This window comes from Perca flavescens, chromosome 20 (genome assembly GCF_004354835.1).
Source record: "Perca flavescens isolate YP-PL-M2 chromosome 20, PFLA_1.0, whole genome shotgun sequence".
Classification (NCBI taxonomy): domain Eukaryota; kingdom Metazoa; phylum Chordata; class Actinopteri; order Perciformes; family Percidae; genus Perca; species Perca flavescens.
Window position 1 is genome coordinate 10,293,921 of NC_041350.1, and position 20,583 is coordinate 10,314,503.

The window sequence follows — 20,583 nt, forward strand, 5'->3', positions numbered from 1 at the left end:
CCATGCTACATAGCATATTAGGCACCTGGACACCAGGACATCCCTGTTAGCCTCAGCTGTACTTTGTGTAGTGCTAATTAGCAAATGTTAGCATGCTAATGCACTAAACTAATATGATGAACACTGTAATATTATACCTGCATAATTTTGTTAGCATTGTTATTGTGAGCATGTGGCTACGCTAGTGGGAGCATTCAACAGTGCCTTAATACAGCCTCATAAAGCTTCTAGCTTGTTAAATTTATGGTTTATGAAGGTTTTAGATCGATTAACCAGACATATTTATGGAATTAAAACCATCTAGCCAAATAATGTACACATGCATCCTAATACGGTAGTACTATTTGCCATCAAAACAAGACTTAGTGGAGCTTAAAGGGCCACGTGTCAAACTCCCAAGGTGAACAACAAAGTTTAAAGAATAATAAGACACTTAAAGTAGTGCTGTCAAACGATTAATCGCATCAATGTCATAGTTATTAATTAATTAATTAATTAATCGCACATTTTTATCTATTCTAAATGTCCCTTGATTTCTTTTTGTCCTATTATTTTTTTCTCATTTTAATGCTCTTATCAACATGGAAAAGTGGATCGGCTTGCTTTGTGCTTTTGTCGCCTGGCTTTGACGAGGGGGTGTAGAATTCGGATCAGCTGTGTGCTCAGCCATCAAGTGGTATTTCAGAGTGGACGTGCTGCGACGATAGCTCAGTTCACAACGACAAAACACACAGATCACTTTGGTCTTCTCAATGGAACCATTTGGCAACTTTTTAAAAGTAAACTTTCCATTTAGAATCTTATTGCCATCCATTTCGGCGTCTCGCGCTCGCCATCCACTCAAAACGTAACGTTAACCTACTCTCTGGCGGCTCGCAAGCCCAAACAAGTGTGCCTGTTGTTTTGTTTCCGGTCTAGCTAGGTCCAGTGTGGTGTTGTAGTTTTTCTAACGTTACTAGTTGTTGCAACAGCATGTGAAAAAAACTGCAAAGTTTGCTGGGCCAAAAAGAACATTAATCACGCGGTAAAACAATTTACGCCGTTAAAATGTAGGTTTGCGTTAACGCCGTTAAAAGCGCTTTTAACTGACAGCAGTAACTTTAATTAATGTAGACATTACTGTATGGCTATGTCAAAGATTTAATGAAAAGTTTGTTTTTGACTATGTGGTAAGTTGATGAGTATGAAAAATATAGCAAAAAGTGACTGACAGAATACAAGAAAGAAAAAGACCCTATAGGCTGAACTTTTGAGGAACCCTGCCCTTGTTATATTCTGCAGAGGATTACTGTCTGATGAATTACCAGTTTAAACAGAAAAGTTTGTACAGTATGAGAAAGATGAAAGTTGAACCAATTTACAGCAGCACACTTAATGTCAAGCAGCGCATTTGGCCACACAAAGGCTGTGCTAAGATATGGAAGGATTAAAACAGACGTTTCACCTAAATTCTGGACACTGGATAGTTGAATCAGCTCAGGCTCAAGCTTCTGGGTATTGTAAATGGCAAGTTCTCCTCACCTGCTTCCTCTGGAGGAAAAGTTTAAAAGTGGCCTCTGCAAGATGTTCCCAGAGTCTGATATGTAAAACACAACAGCAGAAAAGTGAGCATTTTCATATATAATATCAGAAAAAGAAAAGTCCCTTTGAAGCTCTCACACAAGGTTTTCAAAGCCTGACAGAAGTTAAAGATGCAAGAGATAGATCCAGAGCAATATGCTCACAGCCGAGAGTGGGGCCGACGGAGCTTTAAAAATAACTGATTGATGGTTCGGACATATGGAAGTCTATTTCTTTCCACACAGTAGAGCTGAAACCAGATGCTAGAACTACATCACACTAGAATATAATTTCCCCAACATGATAATTTCATATTAAAAAAGTTTCAGCTCCTGAAATTTAGGGCTGAAATACAGACATCTTACAACCTTATGAAATGTTGAGCTACATAATAACGACTGAACTAACTAGAACTAGGAAAAATACAGTATACGGAGTATTAGAAGGGCACAAGAAGATCTAATAGTTCGTAACTTATAAGAAAAGTTCCTGTTTATTATGCAAAGAGGTATACGTACAGCTATCTGTACCTGCTTTCTGGAAATAATAACACTGTTAGAAAACTTTCAAATAGGACTACCTACGTAGGAAAGCTTTTTTGCACACCTCTTTTGTCGGGCAGGTGCGTAGGATATGATCAAAAGTAGCAGATGAAAAGCTTAGAGAAAGTCCCGTACACTGACCATTACGCAAGCAATAATTTATTTAGAAAATACAACATTTCGGTCTCAGACCTTCATCAGGTAAATTTACCTGATGAAAATAGGACTACCTAGAAATTATGAGCAAAATAGTGGGCTGGGTCTGGGTCACTCCTCCTCCTGGTAAACGTCTCCCAAGCTGTGTGGGCCCGCTGTCCTCCAAGCAAGCTGCAACCATGGAGGTATAAGAATGCTGCGACACATTTTACGGCCCCACTGATTTGGGTTGTCACCATGACAACTAACAACAATAGCCATTTTGTTTTGTACTAGTCAAAGTACCACAACAAACAGCTCAATGTCCTTTCTATCCAATTCTAGATCTATGGTTTGAGCACAACATGACCCTTACTCCAGACAGTAAGTAAGCATAATGGACACATTCGTTTTCTTTGGCATTATAAAGATGTATTTTATATAAGCTGATTTATTTAAAGATTCCATAAAGTTTGGTGTATGTATTCTTGCTATTAGGCTATTTTTGAGCTACCACTGACACAGCCTGCTTTATTTGCCAACAATAAGTTGGGGGGATAAATCCATAACCGTGTTCACACATCATCTCACGATTTTAGCAGAAAGATATTGAGTGGATGCCTGTTACTGAAGTTTGAAGGAGCTTGCCTAAGAATCACACCTTCACAACCAATCCTCTGATGATACCTTTTCATACTCAGATGACAGTGCTATGCTGTAGTATTAGTAGGCCTACACTGTAGCAGTACAGCATTGTTACCCCCCAATGCACATAAAGCTATAATCCTGATCATTAAAAAATAGCAAGTGAAAGTCGGTCATAAATTATAGGCGTGCAGTCATACAAAGTAAAACCATCTCTCAGGTACTGTCTGCACTTAGGTGTTTGAGGGTCTCTATTTATAACCTCTATTGCTCCTGACAGAGTGATGGTTATTAGAAGAGGTATAGGGCCTACACCTGTCTATACCACTAAAATTTGGTTCTGAGTCTGAGGGTTGCAGGAGTCAGACAGTAGGCCCAGCTGCCTCAGGCTAGCTGTGAGGAGTTAGTTAGTGGTCACCATAGACTGTATATATTAATATATAGGTACAGTCTATGGTGGTGACTGAATCACAAATTTATCTCCGACCCATCTCCCCCTCCTCGTGGAAAATGAGCAAGTTCCACTCCCCTGTCCACAGAAATTAATTTGTGAAAGTATGAAGATGTAACATGCTCCGGTAAGCTGGAACAGAGTTGAAGGACAAAGTTCTAGGTCTATATTGATTTGTTGTTTTGTAAGAATTGGTGGCTTTGAGGCAGTGCTGAATAAAAAACAAATTGCAGGCTACTGATTGTGATCTATAGCCCGACACTACATTGCACTAATAAAGATGCACAAATCATAAATAAATCCATGATTTATGCTAAACGCCACATGCTTTCAGGATTTAAATACCGGTGAATGGGTTAATGGTGGTTTGACGCAGGAATGGTTAATAGGACAGGCAGCAGGTGGAGAGACATGCAGACTGATGAGCAGCAGCAGTAGGAGCCACTGTGTGCTGACAGTCCGGGCTGAGCTGTGGAGACATGAGCAGCGATTTACTAATTTGTCTCTGCAGCAGGCACAATTGTTCCAGTTAAAGAAAAGAAGAAAAAAAAACAGGCTTGGTTTCTCCGTCTGCCTCTGACGTTGAACGGGACGCCAGCGAGTAGCACTTGCAGTCAATTGCTGGGCAAATGACTTGAGGAACTCTCGTCGAAAAATCAGCGGACAGAGAAAGCGGTTTTATGGGAAATGAATGTGACCGGGAAACAGCAACCTGAGCTGATCGAGCGACCCGCCAGCCTTTTGGTTCCAACTTCGGCAAGTAAACCTATTAATTTAAATGCATTTGAATCAAGTGAAATCACAGTGCAGTTTGCCCTATTCCCGTGAGATGTACTATGTGTAGGGGGGGCAGTTAGAAAGCGTAAGTTACGCCTTTTATCTCTGATGGACAGAGTAAACTCCAAACTACCTTAAAAAAAAACGTCTGTTTAGTGTTTCCTTGCTTATAAATACTTGAGGATAGTTAGAAGGCTTTGAAATAACACTGTTTTCCACATAAATAGCAACTGCACAATTCGGCACATGTTTGGCGAACTATGGTGCTCGTACTTGAACAAACTCATAACTTTTACCAATAACATTTGGCAGCACTCCTCCATGCAAATACCGTGATCGTCTAGGGCGGGAGCGAGTGATGTTTTACAAGTTTGGAACAAATGTCATTGACATACGTCATTGCTTCGTTTATTATGCGAATACCGAATCCACCAGAAGACCATGCTCATTTTCCAAAGTCCCTTTGTCCGTCTGTACGACATATGGAATTTGGCCGATAAGCAAGTACATCTTTAACTACTGGATATGTGAGTGCAGGCTGGTGTGACGTTCTTTCCTATGAAACGGCGCGTTTCGGTTGATTTTAATCCGTTGTGATTTGATGGGGTACAGCAGGTGTGCTGTAGGCTACTGACTCACAAACACTAGAGTAGCCTATTACAACTATTTTAACTTAGAATTTAGTTGACATTTCTTAAATTTTGTAGAGATTTTTGATTACCAGTATCTTATTTCTCTGTAGCATATATGTCAAAATAACGGATACCAGATTAATTTTAAAAGCCTAACCAGGGACAGGGGTTGCAAATTAGTCATGGCTATAAACATGTATGCATGGCATCTACTTTGTATTCTTTCTAAAGCAATGTTCTATGCATTTGTCCCTGCCAAATAAACATTAAATAAATAATAATAAGGTAGGCTATTGCTGTCTGGTTAAGTTGAAGAGTACTGCAGCTGCATTAATTATATAAAGACTATTCTCACCATTATTTTTCTTTTGTCAGACAGTGTGTACTGAGCGGAGTGGAGCTGAGCTTTCTTGGGGGCTTCATATGTAATTGGGCATGTGGTTAGGCTGCTTGAACAAGAATTATTTTGGCCTTTTTTTAACAGCCTTTTCATCTTCTGTGTCGACTGCTTGAAGCAAAATACAACACATAACACATCATATGTTGTCTAAGATCTGATTGGGGGGGAGGGGGAATTACATTTTTCAGTTTACATTACACTTGATGATGATGATTTGACTTATCTGCCAGTAGACCTCTATCTATGTTGGCCTACACCTTGCATTGTTTTTCTGTACCGGTCAGTCTTCCATCCTAGTTGGCAAAACACGAGCCATATTTGCTGCATGGTATTCAGCTGTCGGTCGGTTATTGCCTCCACTGGATACATAGCACCTTTTTAGTTTTATCTGTCCCTGGAGTCCTGCTTTGTGGGCACTTCCAATTCACAAAGCATTTGCTTTTAGAACTTAATTCTGCTTAGAGTGTGCTCAGTTTTTGCACATTTCCCACTTACCACTGACTGATGGCTACAATTATCCAGTACACAGTTTCCTGTTGAAATAGGCTCTCCCAGAAACTCTGTAATGTCTGCAAGGCTTTCACTCCATAATGCATATTTGTGATCACCTGCCTGGTTAAGCGTGGACTTGATTGCATCTCCACAGTAAGTAAACTTTTTGCAGGTCCTTAAACAGCTGTAATCAGAAAGGCTTGCAAGTGGCCTTCAATCAAATTCAGTGAGCCTAAAACAGCTCTTTTTAAATTCTTGCATTTGGCTTTTTGAAACATGCAGAAATGGCTTTCCTCATGTTTTTAATTGGCAATCACTGATACATTAGATTAAAGGGCTGGCTAAGCACACTTCTTATTTTAACATGGTACACTGGGTGCATAAGAAATATCAGATGTCTCTTATGATTAAAGTGTCTGAATAGTGATTAGTATGAGGATTCTTTGTTATCCAGGTCGCAGTAGAAGTAAGTAATCAAGGTTTGTGTTTGTGAAGGTCTATTTGGTGCTGAAGGTGTTTTTAATAGCCGTCTAGATGACAAGACTTGTACAAGAGACAAGCAGGACGTTCGGTGTCTACAGTGGGTGCATGAGTCTGGCTGTGTGTTTTGAATTGTTTGTCAGGGTATATTAGTGCTGTGACGGACAGTCAGCGTTTGCAGGGTGTTTACCTGCCTCCCCACGTTAAGAGAGACTTCATCCCCGTCTCAGTTCAAGCAGGATTTTTGTCATGCGAGGACTTTAAAATGCACTTTGTACACTTCTGTAGGCAATAGCATAATTCTGTCCTGGAGTGTAAATCCATTACAAAGTGTGTGCGTGTGAAGTTAAGTCCTTAAGTTCTTAGTAACGGCAAGCTGGTTTCATAGTGATTTTCTAAATTGGGTGGCACTCTTCAGAAAACACCTGGAGCTGTTTGCACCTAGCCTCGTGAGACCGTCCTGATCTCGCGAGCTCCAGTTTTCCACTCGCAGATCAGTCTGGCATCTTGAGGCAGAGAAAATTTGGAGCCGTTAGCCAAACGACCGGGCCAATCAGCGTTGGTTTTGAGGTGGGTTAGGTGGTGATAGACCGATGGTTTATCCAATCAGCTAACTAGTATTATCAGCCAGCGGTAGCCCTAATTCTGTTAGCCGTTCGCTAATGCTTTTTTTTCTTGGATCCTTCTTTTGGAATATGGTCCGGGAACCTGAAATGGTGCCTTTTATTCCTAAATTCTCGTTACACAAACGGCAAATATCCTTTACCGACATGTTGCTTGCATGCTGAGCTTACGAGCTATGCTTTGCCTGCAGCAGCAGGGGCGGGCTTGTGGTTGTATTTTCATACGCTTCGTGGATCTGATTGGTTGATTTGGCCCGTCTATCACCAACATAGGTGATAGACAGATGGTTCATCCAATCAAATAACCAGTATTCCGTAGGGGTGGGGGAAAAAATCGATACAGCATAGTATCGCGATATTTCTCGTGGCAATACTGTATCGATACACAGGCGCCAAGTATCGATCTTTTATTATTTAAATTGCACATCAGAATTTAACTTTTTGGTAGTATAATAATAAAAGCAATTGCTTATTCAGTCCACCAGATGGCACTGTTTGTTTTCTGGTGAGGTCAGCGGGGTGACTGTCAGCGTGCAGGAGGATGTAGATAACATGAGATGGACATGAGACATGGGATTTGCAAGGAGTGTCGTATGCAAATAAAATACTCAGGGAATACCACAAACATGAGGGCTCATCTCACACGCCACCATCCAGAGTTAGCGTTAGCCGAGGACGGTAAAGCTAATGCTAAACCAGCTCCGCCGAAAAACCAACCAACACTGGACACACTTAGCTTGACAAAGCTACCTCCCAATTCAGAGCGAGCTAAGAAAATAACTCAAGCCATCGCCTACTTCATGTGCAAAGACCTGCGTCCATACAACGTTGTGGAAAATGAAGGATTTTGTCACTTGCTAAAAACACCGGAACCAAGGTACGTGACTCCGTCGCGCCGTTTTTGTACTCATTTTAATTGTAAAAAATACCTGTAGTAGCACAGCAGTGCATACCTGTTGGTATTACAGTCTAGTCCACCTTTATTAAAAATGCAAACAGTTCAGTTTGCCAGGTGTATACAACATTTATAACATATTCATTAAAGTGCTGGTTAGTTAGTCAGCTTGACAGTCACATTTTACAGCAATAAAATTCATGTGAGATGAACAAACCGATGTTGACAAAGTTTTCCTTTGGGGACATAATAATGAAGTTGGAAAAAAGGTAATAAATTGCAATATATTGCAGAATATCGCAATATGTTTAAAATCGCAATAATATCGTATCGTGACCTAAGTATCGTGATAATATCGTATCGTGGTACCTCTGGTGATTCCCACCCGTAGTATTCCGCCCCTTCCCAAAAGTTCTCCAACGGAAAGTTCCCAGATGGATATGCCGAGCAAATGCGAAGCAATCCATCTGGCGGAGTCAGGTTAGTTTGCACCAGCTGTTCGCAAGTTTAAACTTAGCCTATAGTTGCAACGTAGCCTAAGTGTTTACTACGTGGAGTTTTACGCATCAAATTAAATTTTTTTTTTTATTATTTAACAGGTTGCATCACAGAAAGTAGTTCTTACGTAGAGATTAGTTACTAAATATGAACACCCACTATTGCCAGATGTAACTGTAGCTAACTGAACAAGCTCTTCTCATGAACAATTTGTGCATTAAGCTAAGAAAAGTAATGCACTGTAATCCATATGTATTCAACATTTATTACTGTAAGCCCCACATTGACTGCCGCTGTAAGGCAGCGACCGCCAGTGGCTGTAGTACATATCACCGGATCAGGTCGGTTGGGCATTGTTTGGATTTTAACTATTCTGATTCCGATTCTTCCTTTCGATTCTGGTTCTTATCAATTCTCGATTCCGATTCTTTGACGGGTGGCGTTGAAACTGGTCACATGCTTATTTCACAAATAAGAGGACAGTTTTATTTTGATTCAAAGGTGGTTTGCTGTTTTACGGGGCTTTTCAATGTAAAATAAAGCCACACTAGAGCGCCGCTTACTGTGCTCCATGGCTGCAACACAATCGCCTGGCCGCTACAGAAACCAAAACTTGCGCATGTTAAATTTGCAACCCATGATCAGATTTGAAATCAAATCCTCCAAATGATTCCAATAAAGAAACAATTCCGATGGAATCGTAATTTTTAAAACGATTCCAAGTAGGAATCGGTTGTCGATGCCCAACCCTAGTAAGGAGGAGGTCTGGTAGGTGGATGGGTCCGTTACTTTGTAAGACATCATACGAACTGTTACGCATACGATTACGTACAATATAGTCTCTCATTGCCAGACCTTCCTCCACAGCGCTGCGGAGAAGGGTCTAGTTAGTCCACACAGCAGTCCGGTATGGGAGAAAAACATGCTAGTTTATTGTAATTTCTTTAAACCAATTGCAATCGTCTTGGGCGGCGCGAAGCTGCAAAACAGCCTTGGGAAGGAACTTGTTTTGGTGGAACGTGTACGTTCAAAGGTTGTTTTAGTCGTGCAACAGAAAACTCCGATTGGACAGATAGTCCTAGCTAGGTGTCTGGATTTACCCTGCAGAGATCTGAGGAGCAGTTAACAAAATAGTCCTTTTATAAATTGACCGGAGTTGAAAGTTACAACTCAAAGAAAGCGGAAGGTAACTGACATCTGAAAACGGACATCCGAATTTCCGGCAGAACGAGGGCAATCCCGGAAGTGAAATGTCGTTTATATAGACTACACAATATCGTACAAACCCGTTGAATGCGTCGAACTGAACCAACTGACAAAACTGTTAGCTTGCTCATATATGAGAGTAAAAGAGGAACAGTAACATGGGTTGACATATCTGACCTAAACTTGATAAATGCTGTTAAATAATGTTGTAAAGATTTTAAGTTCATCTCACCCAGAATTCACACACATCCGTACATGACTGCACTGACTGTTGGTGATATCGACTTGTTAGTCAACATAACCTGTACAGAGGGAACAAGCAACAAGGTAAACCCAAAACTCGGATCACTACAAATGGGATTAAATACAGTGTGATGCAGTATGATTATCAGGCAATCAAACCCTTGTCCCTTTCTAAAGGCATAACAAATAAGTGGCATGCATGTCATAGGAAATTTCCAGCCCCCTGTGGTCACACGCCTGAGGGTGTCTCTTGGCAGGAGCTGCAGAAGCATAATTATACCCCGGTGGAGTGTGAAAGTCGATGCTTCGTATTCAGGAAGTCAATCATATTTTAACCAAATCACTCCCGTTGGAGCATGAATATGTATTCTCTTAACTTTTCATTTTCCCAGAGCTATTCAGGCAATTGGAAAGCACACAAAACAATCAGACCTTATATTGTCGCACTGAAATTCAGTTTCTTAAAAAAGGTAATATTTAGTCTCTTTAATGGCCTGAACAATATTCAATTTTCCTCCTGTCATTGGAGTCAGTCCTTCAAAATTAATGTGTAATTTAATGACCCCAGAGTAAGAATGCAAACGTTGTTTTGCTCCTTCAAGAATTTCCTCCTTATGCTATATTAAATGTTAGTAATACTGAACATGTCTGTCTGTCTGTCTGTCTGTCTGTCTCTGTCTGTCTGTCTGCTCCACAGTTTCACTTAAAAAACAGAACGTCTGTCTGTTATGTGTATATCTCTCAAACAGTTAGTCCGATGGATTTCAAACTTGACAGGTGTCTTGCTACGGGCATGTAAGTGCAGTGCCAAGTTTGACTTTGTGTGGATTAGAAATGCAAAATATATAGGTAAAAGAAGCACACATTGGCTTTTGCCGCTCTAGCCGCTGGCCTCTCATCCTGAGGACCAGAGACAGAGAGCAGCGGAGCTTTGGCAGCTAAAATGTGACATAGCCTACACCTCAGACCCATAAAAATGTGCAAAGTAGCACTACTTTGGACTCTCTTTGAGTTTGAATAAACAAACGACAATTCCCGAATTTAAGGACATTTCAGAATCCCACACGTGCAAAGCACAGCAATGCAAAGCACAGGTAATGTCTCACTACTCCACATTTTCATTGTTATTTTGTGATTTAAATTCTGAATCTGCCCCATTCTCTGTCAGGTAAATATAGTAGTACAATGTCTTCCTCTGATGTAGACGTAGCCTACACTGTAAGTCAGTAGTAGACTATACAGTGGAGGAGCAAATTAAGTGGTTTGGGGTCCTTCTTTAAGTAATTTTGGGGTACAATTTGGTTTTGAAGAATTCTATAAGCAGCAATACCACAGGCCAGCAATCGCCCGTTCCAAACAGGCACATTTTCAGCGGGCACTGCACTAGTATGAACTAATGACGGGAACTCGAGGAACCCATGAGATTTGTGCTTTAGGCCAAAGGGCAGCCTCTAGTGTTATATCATAAATTTGTATTTTTTTTTTTAAAGCTTATAATTAGTCCCTCTAGGAAGTGCAAAGATACATATATAATAGTTTTATGCACGCTCGTACTCCATAATTCAACTAACTACAAAACCAGGCTGTAATTAAAGTCGTAATTAGATAGGGTTTTTAATTTTTAAAATGTCAAGAGGATATGTTGTCATAATCCTGATACATCAAAACAAGTGGTGCTGTCACTGTTTTAGAACCTTCCTTGAAATGTTTTCTTAGCAAATAAAAGGAAACTGGTCTTCTGCATAATTAATACCCACAGTGTTTCATTAGCATTCTTATTTAGATTTGAGGCAGGACATTTATGCATTTCAATGTCCCCCTTCATTTCCAAGTGAGAGATAAAGAAATCTACCATGTCACTTTACCAACTGATAGTGGATTGTTGTGGACACTTTTATCACCACTTAAGACAACTGCACGTTACGAAAACGCAATAGTTGTTTTTTTCCTCCTTAAAATGGGAATAATAGACTGTTGGAAAATATTCATTGTCCTAGATTAGTTCCTCAAAACCTACATCCACCCCAAATTACTCCTCCCATAGTGCCAAAACATAAGAACACCCAATCCCCACTCATGCATAACTCCTGTTACTGCATTTTTGGATTGTGTGTGTCTGTGTTTGTATTGGAGAGAGAAAATGACACATGCATTATACTCTTAATATTCAAAAAAGGAAAGATAATGTTTAGAAAATGTACAGACCAGACTGTTTTCTAGTCTATTTCCCTTCTCTCACGTACAAAACCACATGCAATAATCGCACACATGTTGGACGGATTTAGGGAAAGTGCGGCTATCACACAGTCGGCCGTGCTGCTATTTGAGCAGTACAGCTCTGTGATACGAGCCTATTCAAACAATGAATACACAAAAGAGAGGAAATACTTCAAGCGGCTTTGATTCCCCATGGGGCCACTTCTGAGTAGAAGATTGAACCAGGATGATTGCGGAAGATATATAATACAACATTTCTGTGAGCTTTGTGCATATAAGGATAGTTTCAGCCTGGCTACGGTTTATTGACCTTCCAGGATAATGACATACAGTGCGGTACTGCACACTGATACATAGGGAAATGATCTACAAAATGCATAAAATGTAATTTACCTACAGAGCAATTTAAAAAAAATTGTGACATAGAAACACAAAAAGAAGTCCCACATTATAACACACCTACTTCCTTTCCTGCAAATCCCTCCTTTACATTTTTAATCTCTGTCTGTTCATACAAATGTGTATTGCTCAATTGTTGGTGAACATATGAAACCGCATTTTCTAATTAATATTTGTCACAATTTTTATGAACAATTTACTTAGAAGCTAGCAGCTGGTTAACTTAGCTCAGCAAAAAGACTGGAAACAAGTAAGCCTCCCAGTGCATGTAAAATGCAGTTATTAACACCTCATATTTTGCTTGTTTAATTTGTACAAAAACCGGACTGTAAAAACAACAACTTGTGGTGTTGAAGAGCAAACTAGGGTGACCAGATTTCCCAGAACTAAAACCGGGACACTTTGCGCGTGACACTTTTTAACGTGAACATGTGCCAGCCCAGGTCATATTTTTCAGAGAAAATTGAGTCCTGCTTCCATATAAATTGTCTTTTCAGGAAACCGTGACCTGTAGTAAGTAGCAGTGAGTGATTGGGAAGTACTACAGCAATCAGAATGAGAAAAGGCCCTTTTATTGAATTCTGGTGAATATTTTTCAAAGAAAATTGAGTCCTGCTTCCATATAAATTGTCTTTTCAGGAAACCGTGACCTGTAGTAAGTAGCAGTGAGTGATTGGGAAGTACTACAGCAATCAGAATGAGGAAAAACTAATTTTGTTGAATTTTGTGAATATTTTTAAAAGAATTTTGAGTCCTGCTTCCATATAAATTGTCTTTTAAGGAAACTGTGACCTGTAGTAAGTAGAAATGCATGATTGGGACGTAGCGTACTACAGCAATCAGAATGAGAATTACATTTTTATTTCATATTTTCCAGAAATAATAACTGAACTGGGAAGTTCAGTTATTATTTGATCAAAATCAAAAACTTGTTTTTATACAGTTACAAGCCTTTTGCAAATGAACTCTGTGCTTGAAAAATTTCAGTCTGGTTTCAGATCACGTCACAGCACTGAGTCTGCACTGCTTAGAGTGCACAATCATATTGCCCTGTCTGTAGATGCCAGGAATCCTACTATTTTAGTGCTATTGGACCTCACAGCGGCGTTTGATACGGTGGACCATGCAGTCCTCCTCTCTCGCCTTGATCAGTGCGTAGGCATCCGAGGCTCGGCACTTCAATGGTTTAGCTCCTATTTGGCGAATAGAAGCTTCTCTGTCATGATTGGTGACTGCTCCTCGTCAACCGCTCCTCTCTCTTGTGGGGTACCCCAGGGTTCAATTCTTGGCCCCATCCTGTTTTCTTTATATATGTTGCCATTGGGGGCTATTATAGGAAAGCACAACCTGTCTTTTCACTATTATGCAGATGATTTGCAAATTTATTTGCCTATGAAACGGAATGACAGTGTCGCACTACACTCACTGCTTAATTGTATTAATGATATTAAGTTGTGGCTGTCACAAAACTTTCTTAACTTGAACGAAGATAAAACGGAGTGTATTATCTTCAGTACTTCAGCCACGACAAACGGTCCATCTTTGAGTTTGGGAGCACTGGCTTCATACTTTAAACCAGCTGTCAGAAATTTGGGGGTTACTTTTGAATGCAACATGAAATTTGACAAACAAATCATTGTTGTTAGAATGAGCTTTTTCCAGCTTCGTCTCCTATAGTTAAGCCATTCCTTAACAGGCATGATCTAGAAAAGGAGATCCATGCTTTTATTAGTTCAAGGTTGGATTACTGTAATGCTCTCTATGTTGGTTTGAATCAAACCTCCATCTCACGCCTTCAACTTGTGCAAAATGCTGCTGCTCGGTTTTTAACAAATACATCTAGACGTGCACACATCACTCCCGTTCTTTACACCCTACATTGGCTCCCTGTGCGTTTTTAGAATAGATTTTAAGATTTTGTTTGTTTTTAAGACCCTTAATGGCCTGGCCCCGGAGTACTTATCCGAGATTTTAACCCTGCGTGAGCACAGTCTGTCCTTGCGGTCTTCTAACCAACTGGTTTTAGAAGTGTCAAGGTACAAACGATGGGGTGATCAGGCTTTTGCAGTTGCTGCCCCGAGACTCTGGAATAAGTTAGCCCCTGATATTCGCACAACTACAGATGTTGCTCTTTTCAGGTCTAAACTCAAAACCTACCTGTTTAGAATGGCTTTTGATACTTAGTAGTGGTGTGACAATTTCCTCTTCCTGTTTCTATGTAACCTTTTTATGATTCTACTGTTTTCTACGTTTCATTCTTCTTATTGCAAGATATGTTGTTCTATTCTTAGTTCCTGATGTGAAGCACTTTGGGTACCTGCTGGTTGTTGTAAAGCGCTATACAAATAAATTTTGATTGATCGATCATGAAAACGAATTATTATTGAGTATTTTTTTCAAGAAATAGCCAACGTTTTGCATCCCTGCTGTCATTGCTAATCTACCAAAACGGTAATTTGTCGACAATCCCTTACACAGAACATAGCGATAGAACAGATGAAGTGCTATGAAGCTTTATGTTGGATACAAATCTCTAGCGATAATAATTGTAGTTGTTTTCTCTTGATACTCTGTAATAATGTCAACTTTCTTCGACCCTGATCACGTCATTGACCTGAATTGCGTTGTTGATCTTGAACGAAGGGGAAGTTAAAATTGAATATCAACTGAATATCAAACCAGCCAGCCAACTTCACCGCGCTTAAAAAGGAGACCGGTATGAAGAGGCATTGCAACAATGTTTAGAAATATACATTGTAACGCTGGCTGCACAAATTATGCAGACGCAGACTGCTACAATTGACTGTCACACACACACACACACACACACACACACACACACACACACACACACACACACACACACACACACACACACACACACACACACACACACACACACACACTGTTAAAAATCATATGCTGGACGCTTTATTAGTCTTTCTACATGGGTTTAGTTAATAATTGGGCTATAATAAGACCACGTCGGCTATGTAATCGCTGACAACTGGGACAATTTCCTAGTGGTTGGTGTAAACCGGGACATTTGAGTGTCCCGGTTGTCAATTTTGTGTTGGTACAAACTAAAGCAACGAGAAAGACCATGTTAATAATAATTGCACTTCAGAGATGCTTGTAGCCACATTTTGTAACCTTTGGATGGAGCTAGGCTAGCGGTTTCCCCCTGTTCCCAGTCTTTGTGCTAAGCTATGCTAACTGACTGCTAGCTGAATTTTCATACAGTATTAGCATACAGGCATTACAGTGGTATTGTTTTTCTCATTTAACTCTCAGCAAGAAAGGGGAGTGCGGAGAGAGTGACTCCTTGGCCAATGTGTCCATCAAAACTTAAGTGAAGCGTATCATTAATGTGCATTGGTTCTCTTGTCATGTTTAAAAGGTACATAAATAACGTTGCAACTGTTTTTAAAGCCACCTTCCTGATATGTAATATTAGCTAAACTAGCTTGCATTAACTAACTTCATGATATTTCTCAGCTCAGTTATCAGTGGTGAAAAGTACTATACTAAAGTAAAAACATGAAATACTTGTACTTAACTTGAGTATTTCTATTTTCTGCTACTTAATACCTTATACTCTCCTACATCTCAGAGGCAAATATGGTTCCTTTTACTACCATCTGACAACTTTAGTTACTTTACAGATTTACATTGACATAATTATAACAAAATGATATTGTATTTTTATATCAATAAGGATTTATTGGTCCCCAGGGGAAAATTCACAAGCTCCCAGCAGTATGTAAAATAATATATAAAATATATATAAATAAATTAAAATAAGCTCCATATTTAGCCAATTAGCTGCAACATTTAAGATATATATATATATATATATATATATATATATATATATATATAGTTTTGTATCTTGTCACAAGTTCCACTACTCTAGAGTTTGCAGGTCTTGCTATATGATAAAATAATAATTAGATCCATAAGAACTTTTTATGCTGCCTTAACTGTAACTCCAGTGCAAGTCTGTGACGAGTCAGGCACTAAGTATTTACTGTACAATAGTCTGCTGCAGTTTTACCAGGCATCGGAGTCAAAAACTCCTACTGTTTTCCAAAATGCATTGCAAACCGCTTGAGCAGTCATGCTGCTTCATGAATGAATATAAACCATCACTGTGAATCAGAAGACTGGTTAATATCCCTTATAGAACTGGATAAAAACACAGATATTGTGGTATTTGAACTCGGTCTGTTCTTCTGCAGTAACTGTGAACACCGGTTTTCACATTTAGTTTTGCCATTTTGCTGCTACCACTGTTATGTGAGAGTGTGTCTTGATGGAAAGAAGTGGTAATTAGCAGCGTGGTAAAGCCATGTTTTGTGAAATTACCAAAGTTGTCTCGTTTTAAAATGATGCATTAGGCTCATCCGTGCAGCTGCATCTCTGGGCTGTTTTTAATGGATTTTTGGAAAATCCATTGAAAATTTCAACCTTTTTTAACTTAAAAGCTGTCAGGAAAAACTACATATTGGTATTTCAAAACAATAGGTAACTTTGCCACAGTTTGGCACGATTTCTAACTTACATTTTTGCAACTTCTAAAATGTGAATGTTGGCAAAAATGCAAGCTCACAGTTTGCAAAATATGTGCTTGCGCTTTTGCTGTGGAAGCCAGACTTGTCTGCATATTAACTATTGCAAATAAATGAACATATGCCCCATATCTATTTCTTATGGTTGTTATAAATACGGCAAATATTTTACAGCTTTTTGCTCCAGGTTGTAGCTCTCTGCTTGGATTTATAAGATGATTTTTAATAATAATAAAGAAAACCTAAACTTTTCTAAAATAAATCTTAGGCAAATTGACAGTAGATGATAAATTGACATGCTTGTGTAACTGTAAAACTGTACATCCATAGCTGTTTCACTGCTGACACAGCTTAGTTAGTTTTAAATGTGAATATCTTTTTTTTTTTTTTTTTTTTTTTTTTTTTTTTTTTTTTTTTTTTTTTTTTTAAGGATCCAGATAAAAGTGCTAAGCTTGACACTAGTATTAATCATCCAGTAGGATGGTGAGGCTTTGTGTATCCAAATGTTTGTTGGTGGTCTATATAGTTAAGTGATTTAGACTGTTCTGGGTGTTTTGTGGTCTTTTAGCAGGAAGTGTTTTTTTTTTTTTTTTTTTTTATTTAATTTAATTTTTTTTTTTTTTAGTCCAGTCAATATTTCCTACTCATTAATAACCCCTCTTCACCCCTTCAAAAGAATGTTGTTTTATTGTAGTCAGCTCTGTAGCCAGAGACAGGGAAATTGGGAGCAATGTCTGGCTATGGCCCAGAGACCCTTCCACTCATCACAACTTTTATTTAAATTAATCATGAAACTAAAATCTACGAGGCGTTTTATTGTGAAACTGAACTGATGGAACTAATTTGTGATTCTTCAGAGAGGGACCTTGTCAATTAATCTGTTGATTTATTTTCACGATTAGTTGTAGTGTGGTTTATAAAATGGTGAGAGATGTCAATTAATGATTTCAAAAGCCAAGGATGATGTCCTCAAATGTCTTGTTTTGTCCACAACTCAAAGATATTCAGTTTACTGTAGAAGAGAAAATAAACTAGAAAATATTCACATTTAAGAAGCTGGAATCAGAGAATTTTGATTTGAATACTACTGCATATAGACTATAAAGTCCAATACATGATTGACTTGCATAAGTAAAAACATTTATCAGGGATGCCTAGATGTAGGACACCTTGCACCAACACCACTGTCTCTTTTAAGCATTGTGTCTTCTGTACTAAATAAATGACTCCTGGTGTGGGACATTCACATAGGCTACAGCTAAAGTGCAATGTTAGAACAATTTCCTTCTTCTCACATCCAATATCACACTAAAGGGAAAAAAAAAAAAAAATATATCACACTGAAGGAAAAAAAAAAAAAACAAAAAAAAAATTGTATATACATACACACACACACACACACACACACACACACACACACACACACACACACACACACATACACACACACACACACACACACACACACACACACACACACACACACACACACACACACACACACACACACACACACACACACACACACACACACACACACAAAACAAAAAAATATAGTCTTGCAGTATAAAGATATTTCTCAAAACACACACGCAGGCCTGTTTGAACGTCAACAGTAACGTTACCTGAAAACATAAACGTCACACAGATGATTTAACGTCCCCACTCATTTTACACACAGTTTAGCAACAAAACTAAATGCTGGGGGAAGATTACTACGTTTTTAATGTTGGTTTGGAGCGGTATGCATCCCCACTAACCTGGAAAGCTAACGTTAATACAGCGTGTCGACGGACTACAGCGTCTCTTTTTTTATTTGTTGCAGCGGGGGCGGCAGAAGGACCGCAGCGTTCGCTAACGTTAGCTTCTTGTCTCATCTGGGGTCTGATAAACAATAAATGAATCAAAGTCAGTGTGCCCAATGCTATTTTCCGATAAACTGTAGCGGTCAAATTTCACGGGACCCACGTGAGTGCGGTTTTCATGTTCCAGTTGTTCAGCCTCAGAGGGGAGAGAGAGCGGCTGACCGTTCACCTGAGATCAGTAGAGCAGACGGCTCTGCAGAGCCATAATTACGACTTTATGACATTTTGTAAACAGCTGATTGAGTCATGTCCTGGCCGGTCACTTGAAAATCGGCCAATTCCGGTCACCGGCCGGTCAATCTCTAGTTCTATCACAACTTATTATTATGTCACATTCTATCACATTGTGCTTTATGATGAATCATGCACAAGTTGAAGGAGCTGATTGGGATAACATTTCACTGGAATTGTACCTCGTACGATTTCATGTGACAAAAAAAAAATTGATTGATGTCCCCCCTTTAACCTTTTTTTATTATTAGCAAAGGTAACTTAAAAGTCCCCGGAACTTTAAGTTGAAATGCAGTTTGACACTTTGAATTGAATCAAACAGATCTGTAAAACTGAGTTTCTCCACAAAGAATCATGCAAAAGCACCACTTTAAGTCTTGTGCTTACCAGAGATTTGCTGAGAAGATTCTTGGAAATAAATCATTCAGCATAAAAAAAATGACTAATGGCCTTAAGAAATATGACCATAGCGCTTCATTTCCAGTAAACTTTGGAAGGTGAAACAATAAGACTGGCTCTTGACAGCAATGTTTTAGCAAAAGAAAAATGCACCCTGGCACTTTCACTGAGATTACTCAATGATTTTTTTTGTTTCCACTTCAATTGTGCCAAGTCAAGTAAGATCTCACTCTGATTCACTTCTTTCAACTCTGAAAAGTGTACTTTACCCCCTCCCATAGGAACCACAACTGTGATACCTTGGTACAAACACTAAACAGTTGAGATGATGGTTGAGACAGTTTGCAGCCGCTGTCTTACACAATTTAGAGGTGTCAGTGGTTCTGAAAATCATAACTCATCTCTCCCTTCCTGTTGTAGACTGTTGGTACTTGTGCCGTTTGCTCAGGTGAAAAAGCAGTCCTGTTGTGCTTGAAGCAGATACACACTATAGATATCCCATGGAATCTAGTCAGCCGCACACAATGTAAATTACAGCCCGGAGGCCAGCAGTCTGTGTTAATTACTATATATTCCAGACAGCCTTTGAAGACGTTGTGATCAACAATGGCCTCAGCACTCTCTCAAATAGTTCATTTCTCTATGCCCTCTTCTTTTTTTATTAAAAATGATACAATTTTGAGTGAGAGTCCAGAATGTACTTGCTTTGGGGGCAGAATAGTTTCCAGTCTATTTTTTTTTTTTTATTGCCGCTGAATACTGCCCTACAAGGCCAAAAGACTATAACTTGCTAGTGTAGAACGGAGAAAAATGACTTTAAACTTATTTTGTTGTCCAGCCAAATGACTTGTAGGCAGGATATTGGAAATTTGGCAGTACTTTTTTTTTTTTTTTTTAATTAAATTATTTATCTACATAAAAATCTTAAACTCAAACTTGACCTTTGACCCTTATTCGGAAGTTACTGTACTCTGCCTTTGTATTATCTAAAAGATTATAAGGGGTTATGCAAAGGCGAAAGGCATTAACTTCCATTTTATCACTCACTTGGGTATTTTATTACCCTATTCAATATTGTTGTATAGATCAATTGTAATAAAACAATACTATTTCTCATCCTATTTTATGGTACGACTGGTATTCCTAATATTGTGGTCAGTGAGTGTATATACCATCATATTTTCATCAATGCCAATCCTAACAAATTGGACCTAGGCCTAATACTGTATCATTGTGCACATTTACTTAATTAATACCTAGTCCTAGGTTTTGAGCCAGAATACAACCAGCAGCAGCATCATCATCAAGAATGAAGACTTGAG

General features: G+C 39.0%; 1 protein-coding gene across 1 annotated transcript in view; it reads left to right on the top strand.

Annotated features, from left to right (window-relative positions):
- The first annotated feature begins 3,719 nt into the window (after positions 1-3,719).
- Positions 3,720-20,583, top strand: part of sntg2 (syntrophin, gamma 2) — a 76,960-nt gene continuing 60,096 nt past the window's right edge. Inside the window, exon 1 of the mRNA XM_028565746.1 lies at positions 3,720-4,089. Within this exon, the coding sequence (XP_028421547.1) occupies positions 4,021-4,089 (69 nt within the window). The 5' untranslated portion in view covers positions 3,720-4,020. The remainder of the gene's footprint in view (positions 4,090-20,583) is intronic.